Source organism: Poecilia latipinna, unplaced genomic scaffold (genome assembly GCF_001443285.1).
Source record: "Poecilia latipinna isolate Pla-1442-1.1 unplaced genomic scaffold, P_latipinna-1.0 Scaffold556, whole genome shotgun sequence".
Classification (NCBI taxonomy): domain Eukaryota; kingdom Metazoa; phylum Chordata; class Actinopteri; order Cyprinodontiformes; family Poeciliidae; genus Poecilia; species Poecilia latipinna.
In genome coordinates, this window is record NW_015113172.1 from 17,623 (window position 1) to 28,890 (window position 11,268).

General features: G+C 40.7%; 1 protein-coding gene across 1 annotated transcript in view; it reads right to left on the reverse strand.

The window, feature by feature from the left end:
• The window catches only part of hs6st1a (heparan sulfate 6-O-sulfotransferase 1a), a 70,425-nt gene that overhangs the window by 9,061 nt on the left and 50,096 nt on the right, over positions 1 to 11,268 (reverse strand). Inside the window, exon 2 of the mRNA XM_015041507.1 lies at positions 43 to 265. Coding sequence (XP_014896993.1) covers positions 43 to 265 — 223 coding nt within the window. The remainder of the gene's footprint in view (positions 1 to 42; positions 266 to 11,268) is intronic.

An 11,268-nucleotide genomic window follows, 5' to 3' on the forward strand; every position in this document is an offset into this window, starting at 1 on the left:
TTTTTGCGTTGTTTCATTATACATCAGCTAATTGCTGCGTACCTGTCTGTTGTTGGCCAGGTTGTACGGACAGTCCATGAACTGCTGCAGCGTGCACCCCGACCAGTCGGAGCCTTCGTAGCAGGAAGGCAGCTCCTCGGGCGTCGGGGTTCGGCCATCGCACATGTGCAGGGAGGTTTTCCACGTGGCTCCCCGCTGCACGTGCCTCCACTCGCTGAGGTAGCGGGACACAGGGTCCCTCAGCAGAGTGATGTAGTAAAACTTCCTGTTTGGTGACAAAAAAGGAAGGGAAGATGGAAGGGGGGAAAGATACAGGTAAGAATTAATTTTCATAAAACATTGAAAATGATGTCTGACATCCAGTCAGACATCATTTTCAGTACATTTTATAAATAAGGTGAGATTTCTACAGGAGAACAGAAAGGAAAGGATAAGTAGTCGGACAAATGAACAGATGGACTGACAGATCCAGAAATGGAGAGATGGATGCAACATTTAGAGAATGTTATAACAGTCTGAAAATGTAAAACCTTATATTAAATTCCAGTTACACAGTTTCCTGACTATAAGGATTAGATGATTCTGATCATACAAACAACCAACCTTGACCAGGAAAGTGAAGAAAGGAAGGATTTTACTTAAAATTCAGGAAACTTATAAACCACCCTCACAGTCCTCTTCATGAGACTGTCATAAACAGTGTCTTCAGTCAGAGGCTTCTTCAAATTCAATGCAATACAGACCGCTACAGTACAATAACTCTTTAATTAAATGAGTCGCAATAACTTTTAATTTCACTTTGGAATCAATAAAGTCTTTCTGAATTTCATCAGTTTCTCAATTTTATCGAATCAAGCAGTTTCAACAAATTAAGTTAAAATCACAAAGATCACAGAAACTTCTGCCACAAAAACAGATGATGCAATTCCGCCACTAGCCATGTGGAGGCACTGTTTGCAAGAGTTTACATTGAAAGTTCATTCTCCACCAACTCAACTCCAAGCACAGAGACTGAGGTCCTCATATGTTATTTTTATTTAGCAGAAACTGCTTTCTGATGCAGAAAAAGTGTGTGTCTGGAAGACAGGAAGTGGAAGTAAAAACGAGCAGGAAGCGGAGAAGGAGAAGGAGAAAGAGGACACAGTTGATGCGTATCGCAGTGGATGATCGACTCGGCATCCGAGAACCACACCGCGCAGGAAACAGAAAGTTGCTGGCATGAGCACGCCTCCCTCTGCAGCGCGCATCTCCAGGCTGCAAGGCTCGGTGTCTCCAACACCCTTCCTCCTGCTTCACACTGGCGTCGAAACATTACGTCTTCCTCAGAGAGATGACTCACGCGGCATCTTGAGGTTCGGATGGGACCGCTTCTGTGGTGTATGCGTGAGAAGTAATGGTGCGTGGAACGGCCTCGATATCTCTCTGGAGGGGGGGTGGAGGGGACACTCCCACTTGAGTGGAAACCTTTCCAGGTCCCAACACTCGCGCTAATTACTGCGGTCCAATCAGTCAACGCATCCTCATTAACGACGCACGCACAGAACTTTAATGTGGATTGGTTATGGTTCAGTATGAGCTCGCCGGCTCTGACTTTTCTGGGGAAAGGACGCGGGCCAGGAAGACGCTGCCTTCCTCCCCGGCACGCAACAAGTCAGAGGAATGTTTGCAGAGGGAATTTTTTGTGCTGACAGGACTTGATGTAGTCTGTTGGCTTAAACAAGCAGACCCCCCGCCCCCACCACCTCACACAGACAGACTATATGCTTTTAACGCTACGGTGCCTTGCACGTCTTCATATTTTGTTACATTACAACCACGGAATTTAATTCTGGATGGAATAACTACGGAATTGGATTGAAACTCATTCATGGTTTGTTAGGTTTTACGACCGATAATCATTGCAAGTGTTTACATCCGGTAACTAAAACTGAGTCCATAATGTTTGGAATATAACACACGGTTCATTCAGATTTATAAGAAACAAAATTTCAAGCCCTACAACAGGCTATTAAGGCTTAGACTTTGACTAGGCCATTCTAAAACATGAGTATGCTTTACAATATCACACATCCACAATCATAACATCGTGGATGTGTGATTAGTCTCGCCTGAAAGTGAACTTTTTGTTCAGATTCTTTTAACAATGGTTGTCTTCTTGCAGTTCTTGCATAAACAGAAGATTCATAGATACACAGCTAATTCTTATTCATATCAACATATTCTCTCCTGGCTGTCATTGGTCCTCTGCTCATCCCAACCAGACACACCTTTGTCTGTGAACACATGTAAAGCTGAATGCCATATTAAGGAGTCTGCAAGGGTGGAGTGCCTTTTATCGTAATCCTAGTTTGCTTCTGTTAATCTTTAGTTATGAAAGTAAGTTATTATCATTTGGTTTATTTGTTTTAAATAGGTAAGCTTGGTTTATATATTTCAGGATGGATCATCTTCATGTTATGATCTGGCCACCCAAAGACATGTCGGAACGTGAACTCTGTTTACTAAATAGGCGACTTCCAGCAAGCAACTGGTTGCACTGGATTCTATATGTGGGTGTTCGAGTAAAGAGGATTGGAACTCCACATGCATGACTTTGTGTTGGTCTCTCCCTTAAAATCCAACCTAGAAAAATGCAATGATGTTTGTGGTTGGACATGATGAAATGTGAAAACGGCAGAAAAAGAGTGACGCGCAAACAGTAGCCGTTTCTCGGTACTGGGGCGGGGGGGGGGGAACAAAAAAAGATTGGGTAGATCCTGGTCAGAGCTTTTCCTGGTAGCTCAAGCGGCAGCAAAATAAACCCCAACCTGATTTGGCATGAGAGAAGGCTTGATCCATGCAAATGAAACAAATGAAGTAGCGGCAGGGGGATCACGGACAATAAAACGACTAAAGCTTCAATCCGGTGGCAGCTGGGAGGATCCCGGACAACCAGCCCAGACGGACCCTCAATCCCCGAGCATAGACACGAGTTTCCAAACTCCCAATCCCATCAACCTAAACCTAAAATCCCATCCTGCTACCCCCTTCACCTCCATGTCTAATAAAAAAAAAAAAAAAGAAAAAAGAAAAAAAAAAGCCCAGCCGAACCGGAGCCTGCAGGAGAGCGGGGGTACATTATGGAGATTCCTATGATGACATTATCAGCATTCTTAACACTCCCCAGAGTGCCGTGTGTGTTTGTGTGTCAGTTCATGAGCCTGCTGTGGGTTTCAGAGCAAGAATACGCCTATTAAATCAGTGATGACATTTCCCCCCTCTTGGCTCCCATTCCACAAAAAAAGAGGAAAAAAAAAATCATGGTGCTGTTTGGGCCTCGCTACACAGACTGGAAGAAAGCGAGAGAGACAGACAGAGAGAGAGTGAGAGAGAGAGAAAGAGAGAGAGAGAGAGAGAGAGGGTAAAAAACAGAGAGGAAGACAGGAAAAAGAAAAAGTACGAAGGAGGCGGCGGAAGAGAATTTCAATTAGTTTTTTTCTAATACTGTGAAAGCAGTGAGGGCCCCGAGCCCAAGTGATTTATCAAAGTTATGGCTCTCACTATAATGAAGGCTCAGGCATATTACCACACTAAATAAATAAATAACATGCACGCAAACCCACTCACACGTAAGCAAGCAAGCCTCCCCGTCGTGTCTGCTGGGTCAGACAGACTGCAGAGCCGGTGTCGTGGAGGCTTTCTCGCCTGGGAAAGATCTAAATGTCTGGCCTTGGACTTAGATCCCTTTGTAATGAGGTTTTAACCCACAAACATCCACTCGCTCACCAGGAAAGTCTGCTCCCAATCACTCAAACACACACACACACACACACACACTTCCTCCTTGAAAGGCGGCGGAGCGTTACAGCAGATATTTCACCACGACGACAGGTGATCTCGCCTGTCAATTTAACCTCAAAGCTAATACGCAGCGCTCTTTGAGTCTCACTGTACACATTTAGGAACATCAGCGTCTGGCTGAGCGCGGGAATTTGCAGTCGGGGCACAGCACCCTGTATCGCCCTCTCCCAGACTATATTTACGTGCCGCACATTTTTCATTAAGTCTCCCAAGAAAGAAAAAAAAAAAGAATAAACAAACGAAATAAACGCAGAGTACCAGAGCAGCATAAAACCTCACACATCAAATATCAAAAGAGTGCGTTCATTGGCTTATTGATTCAACCCATCAGACTAATTGTGTGAGGGAGCTGGAAGGAAAAAAAAAATCAAATCTTTGGTTAGGTGTGATGAGGCTGTTGACTGGAGCATTGCCATGCTGGAGCAGAGAAGACAACTGTTTTGGCTTTTGTCTCACTTTTTCTATTTCTTTTTCCCCGTTGATAATTTTTAACGAATTTGGCACTGAGAGTGTAAGCGTGCCATGGCGCCATTTAGAGCAAAAAAGAAAGGAAAAAAAAAACAAAAAAAAAACAAACTACCATGCATTCGCCTCAATTTCTTCATCTGAGGGCTTTTTGCCCTCCTTCTCTCACCAATGCTGCACTTCTATGAGTTGTAAAGAAGCGAGAATTAGTTGCTTCTGTGTTTTGCTTCTTACATCATCAGCACTAATAAATGGCAAAAAAAAAAAAGTACAAAAAAGAGCAATAAAAATTGCTGAAGAAGTTTTGGTGGTGCCTAGGACTGGGTCATAAATTGTTTTTAGCAATTTATGGGTCATAAATTGCCCAATTTATGACCCAAATCTTGAAATTAAATCTTCAATTTAATTTGTGAAAAAAAAAATCTCTCTCTCTCTCTCTCTCTCTCTCTCTCTCTCTCTCTCTCTCTCTCTCGTCATCTCAAATTAGAGATGACTGAAATAAAATCCAGTTTTGAACATATTTGCTCTCTTTTGTAATTTCTTTTTAAGGCAAGAAAGCAAGAAAAAAAATTGATCAAATGAGATTTGGTAAAATAAAATCAGATTTGATTTTTAAAACATAATGGCCATTAGTAATGGTGGAGTTTAAACACCATCATGCCATTTTAAAATAGTGGTTCTGGTCCAATAACAATCAGATTTAGTTTTGACCAATCACTGGTTGACTTCCTACCTATGCAATTATCCAACTATGAAATATTGGGCCTTTATTTTGAAGGGCAACCAGCAATCACTTTTCATCACTAGCATCGTATGCTTTGTCATTTGGAATCTACTTCTGTAATAGCCAAACTTTAAAAACTTTATTTTTAAAGTAAATCAGAATACCTTTTTTTCTGGATTAAACCTATCAAGGATTTGAATTGTTAACTTACTCATTAAAAAGTGAGACTCGAATTTTGAAAAGTGTTTGAGGTTTAGTTTAGTTAGATATCGGAGACAGATCTGGCACGTAGCAGAGTTGGCACGTTTCGTTTCTCAGCTAGTAATGAAAGTCAAGCGTTTGTTTCCTCTATAACCTTTCCTCTTGTTTTAAACACCAGAAACAAGCTCTAAATAGATATTTTATAGAACTATATATGCCACCATTGAAATTGTTAGATAATTCTCACATCTGCAATTTGCACTGAATTTTATATGCACCAGGGGCCATATTTAATAAAAATGGTGGCCTTTTGTCAAGCTTCAACTTTTCTAAATTAAATTCCGACTGTATTGGATGTCCTTGCTTAATTTTTTGCTGGAAACTTTGAAAATGTGACTTTCAAGTACAAAAAAAACAAACTAATCACAAAACAGGCGACGTTCAAAAACAGTAGATCGTATCAGGATAATGTCCAAACTGGAGCGGCAGCAAGTCTCAATATCTAGATGTTCGATTTTTTTTTTTTTTATACCAACCAAAAAAAAAATTCTAAAAATTTGACATTTTCTTCAATAATGACAAAAGATTATGTTTAAAAAAATTGTGATCACAAAGGACGGATTAGACAAAGCCTTCCCACGCACCGAATCGCTCTCCACTCATCGCAACGCTACAGACAGCACCCGTAAAACACCGCAAACATAAGCAGCAGAAGCTTTCGCACAAAAATTGCCATGACCGGCCTTTTAATGCCAATGCAGTTCATATTTTACAACGGCCATGTTTATGTGATGTGTCTGAGCGTTATCAAGAGGAAACACACAGCAGCTGGTGCTGTTGTGGTCCCAGAGTGCCTGCAGAAAATGAGCCAGTTTCCTGTGGGCCACAAATCACCAGTTTTACCACGTCTCTTTAACCTCGCTTCCCTCCCGCTTAAATCTTCCACCTTCTCTCGTTAGACCTTCTTCGGTCTGTCAAAAGCTTCGTCTTACATTTGAACCAGAAGTCTGGAGCCGCAACTAACGCGGCCCAATAAATATTCAAATCGAGTCAGTTTTACATGAAATGGTTCCTATTTTTAAATTAAAGTGTAGCTATACATGAAGCAACAAGGGAACCAAAGGAAGCACAGCTGCTGGTTAAGAGCTGCAATACACTAGAGACAGAAAAATCTATGTTTCCTAAGGCAACTCAGGAGGGGAAAGAAAAAAATAAATAAATTAGAGACCTTAAATAAAAGGTTATGGTTTGTACACATTCTCATGTAAGCACCCAGACACACAAAAACAGAGACGCCAACTGCACCCCGCTGTGCAGAGCGGCTATGATTTATTAATAGTCCACGGATGTTTGTTGAAACCAGATCTGCTCGACAAAATAGATTTTTTTTTCCCGCCTCTAAAAATGGAACCCTGGACTCAATCGAAACAGGGAAAGAAAAAAAGAAAAAAAGCAATGAGGAAGATACAGGTTTGTCACCTGAATACAAAAAGTTTAAACAATGACATTTGCAGAGAGGGGGAGAGCAATGGTGCAAGCGCAGAGATACAAGTGGAACAAACGAAAGTCCAGAGAACACAGGTTGAATGGTTTTTGCAGAAATATGCTAAAAAATGTGTCTGGAAACTGAGAATAATGACACAATTATGGGGTTCAGTGTCGCTGTGGGAAAACATCTCCACTGAGGAATCCGGTAAATTAGAATCAGACTGTAAACAAGCCCCAAGCCAATTTGTGAGTGAAGTCTCCTTATTGGGGTTTAAGGACTTGTGTGTCTCCACCCTGTTTGCGGAGGCTCAGATGGATCCAAAGTATGCGATAGAATGTTAGGAGAAGATGGGCAGCGTGTCAGAACACGAAGCTCTGCAGACAGTAGCGAAATCCTTCCTCTTTTCTCTGTTTGCCGTCAACACACCGGCTAAGAGAGTACAAACATCTCACCATCTCTGTGAAAATGACCCCTCATCGCCCATCCTCACCCTCCGGCCTCCTTCCTACTCCCGTGTCCTTTCCTTCAAATAGAAACGCCATCATTTCATCCTGAGCATCCTGGGCAGCTCTGCCTCACAATGACCTCCTGAGACGGACAGAAACAAGTCGTCCAGATCAGCTGTGTTCTCTAACTAGGTCTTCCTAGATGTATCGCCTCTCCATTTGTTAGCTGATCAATAACAGCCTCAGGATCCAGACTGGCTGCCTTTGTAATGTGGACTTAAAGCATTGAAGGCATGCTACACCAGATGGGAGGACAAAGACAGACAAGGAGTTAGAGGGACTAGGAGTGAGAGGAGTCAATGTTGTGAGCAGAGTGATGCTCTGGTTGAATACGGGGACAGCAGTGGACATTTTTCATGTTTTAGCTGAAAGCAGGAAGGCTTTAAGGTTACGCAATCTGTTTCATCCAACAAAAGTTAATTAAAATAGGCATCAATGTGTGCCAATGCAGGATAGAACATAACTATGTAGCAGCAAAGTGGGTATAATCACTATGATTAATTAATCTGGCAAGTTGCTATAGTTTAGATTATAAATTGCAAAACTTTGAAAGCCTAAAATAATACTTATTACGTTGACAATACACTCTAAGCCAAAAGAACAGCACAAAACTAGAGATGTGCCTATTATTGGACCAGAGATCGGGATCGGCCATTTTCCCTCGATCAGCTCCGAGTGTCCATCTGCAAACTAAACACTGAAACTTCTGGATTTTCAACACATCTCGTGCAACTTTGACGCACTTTTTTTTGTATATTTAACAAGAATTTGAAATGATAGAGAAATATTTATGTAATTTTGTCTTTAAAACTACTACACATTAAAGGATGTTTCTCTTAAATGTTAGAATCCTTAGAGAAAAAAAAAAACAAAACTGGACGTAATTGAATCAGATCCAAAAAATGTAGAAATGGGTCGAATTAGTGCGTTTCAAAAAAGATGCTCATCCTAAAGCAGCGGCCTCCAACTACTTCCTTTAGATTTACGCTCATCTGCGGCTTGTTCTTTAGTCTTTCCCGTTTTGAAGAGTGGCTAAGAGAAACACGTCTCTGTCATGTTATATTGAGATTGTGGATTACTAATTAAATTTTTTTCTCAGATAATTTTAAAAAGTAAAGCTTAAACTGTCAAAATTACACAATAAATATTTAATATTTTTTTTAATTTTTAAATGTAAACCTGACTTAAACATTTTTAAAAATATATAAGATGAATAAATAAAAGATTAATTTATTTTGACGTCTTTTACACATTTTAAAACACTATTTTGAATGTAATCTTTTTTTTGTCAACTTTTAAACAAGACACTTAATGTTAAATAAAAACACTGGTTTTATTCTTTAACACAATTAGCTTCCATTGTTTTCAATGTGGTTAAACAGAACAGAACAGGAAATGACAATTTTAGCTGAGACAAAATTGTGACCCATCGGGTTAAGACTTTCCAGCTTCAGGCGTTTTGTTTACGGGTCCCTAAATGAACCGCCTTCCCCTTTAGACAAAAAAGTAATTAATTTCAACCCAAGAATGAGAACGTCTGGAGCCTCTGCAGGCACCAACAAAGTCTTCACGGGTGCACCTCTCTGCATGTAAGGTATTCCCACCAAAAAAAAATAAAAATAAAATATGCAAGTCGGCCGTGGAAGCAAGAGTTGCCAAGCGACCATAACTAAAAGAGCGTGTGAAAACTTATCTTATGCCATGAGTGCAAGATAACAACACGGCTCACTGCATTTTAGCGCAAAAACCTCCTTTGCGTGATTACAAGTCGGAGCAGAGCAGCACACGGGGGAGAAAAAATGCACGTCGGATGGAAACGCGGCCGACAGTTTGTTGTGGGGGTCCAGTTCAGGATCGTGCAAAAACAAAGTGAGGCCAGGAGAGAGTGCGAAAGGGGGGAGGGAATCCCCTGAGTGCAAAGCTATGTACAGCAGGAATGCCTGGCCGCCTGTTCTCTCATGTAACTAGACTGGCAAGAGCCCAGATAGCTGTCTAACAGAGAGTGAGAGGTCGGCAGAGAATAAGATGGATGAGCTGGGAAGAGGATTTCACAAGTAATCACCCGTCATAATTCAGAAGTGTTTTTACAGTTTTAAATTGAGTGTCCCGGAAAGGGCTGGAAAAACTGACGGCATGACAATACATCAGCTGGCTGTATCCATTTCTAGAGCTGTAAGGAAGTTTATCACAGTGTTTAGAATGGCGTTGTTGATTCATTTACTGTGAAATGGCAGGAAAAAGTATGAGATGTTTAAAGGAAAATATCTAACCTTATCCTATGTACTCAAAAAAAATCTGACTTCTGTCCACATTATGCAAGAAGATGGTGGGGAAAAAAAAATCACTGTTGAGTAACTACACAGACCTTTTACAAAATATTAATTTCATTTTCGTCTCTATGACACAAGGTACACGAAGTGTCGGAAAAGCAGGGATTGTTATTGTTATTTTGGATCCTCCGACACAAGCAGTTTTCCAGAACTTTCTCATTACCTCGAGCAGCTGTGCACAGGAATGCAAATGTACACACCAGTGGGAGACTGTGGACCGTGTCCAACCAGTTCTGTAATGCAAAGACAACGTGATCCCTGATAAAACCCGTGTGATAAAACTGGACATGGATCAAATTCACTTCCAATCACTCATGCACTGGAGGTTGGAAATGAAAACAACAAAACAGGGAGGTGAGACTGAACTTAATCGCGTGCAGTAGTACCTTGGCGGACTGTTGTGCATCTGCCTTGTGTTTTGTCAAAAACTCGCCTATCTTGTTGTTAATTTATTACCCGTTTTTGAGGGACGCAGCAAAAGGAACTCTGAAGTGCATAAAGGTGTCAACAAATACCAGCTGCGCCCTTAGAAGGAAAAAAATGACTCGTATAAGAGCCGTTCCACGTGCAGGCACTGTAAAACTAAAAATATTTTGAAACGGTACAAACACGAGGAGCCGCGCTGCACGGCTCCAATTAGAGGTGGAAGAAAACACATCTGATCCTTCTCTGATTAATACATCTGATTAATATTTCTCTCCGTTGTATGCGTTGAAACCCTAAAGGACAAATTCACAAATGGATAGTCTGCGTTACTGTGTGCTGCGGGGTTAATGTGATACAAACCGTCAAAAGTGTAAATAAAAACCTAATCTTCACTTTCTTCACAACTTGTATACATTCAACCAGGTTGGAAACAAAACTTGAACTTGAACCCATGAACTGCCAACAAGGCCTTTTTTTGTTGTTGTTGTTGTTGTTCTACATGAGACCACAATCTCATGTATTTGCTATAAGGAGCAAGATTTTCAGAGAGAAGCATTTTCTTTCAAAGGAAATGTCCAGAGCTGGCTCAGATATTGCAAAACCTCATGGGAGAATGTGTTGTTGTGGTTTGGGCAACAATTTCAAAAAGGTATGTTTGCTCAGAAACAACACAGGAGAGAGGGGAGCGTCATGTCAGCAATAAAACTTGATGGTGGTTTTTCAGATGGAACAGTTTATTAAAAATATATATACCATCCGGTTTTGACCTAAAACCTTCAGGTGTGTGTGGCTGGAAAGATGACGATGGATTTCATTTTCCAGGATGAATATATAGGATGCTGTATTTGTTTTTTATTCATCCAAAGGTGCTTCAACATGGGGTAAATTAGGGATGGGAAATCAGTGTGTCACTTGTCATTATCATGAACTTATATTGTGATTTAAGGAGTAATTAATGCTGTTTGACTCCCCAAAAACTGGCAGCATCTGTGCCATTATTAATGTTGTTCATCTGTTGGTTTCTTGAAAGGACCAATAAATACCAATCTATTTGAAAATGTGAACATAGGCAGTTATTATGTGCCGTTTAGTAGTTATTACTTATGTCTGTCAGGGTTTCACTGTGGGCAGGAAAGTTTTAGAATACTTTTATTGCATCACAAGTATTTTCATTTTCCGACTGATTTGTTGGATTTTTGCAGTTGATTTTACAGGATAAATATCAAATTATATATATTAAAAAGTGGAAATCATAGACTTTACATCTCAGAAATCTGGCACTTTATC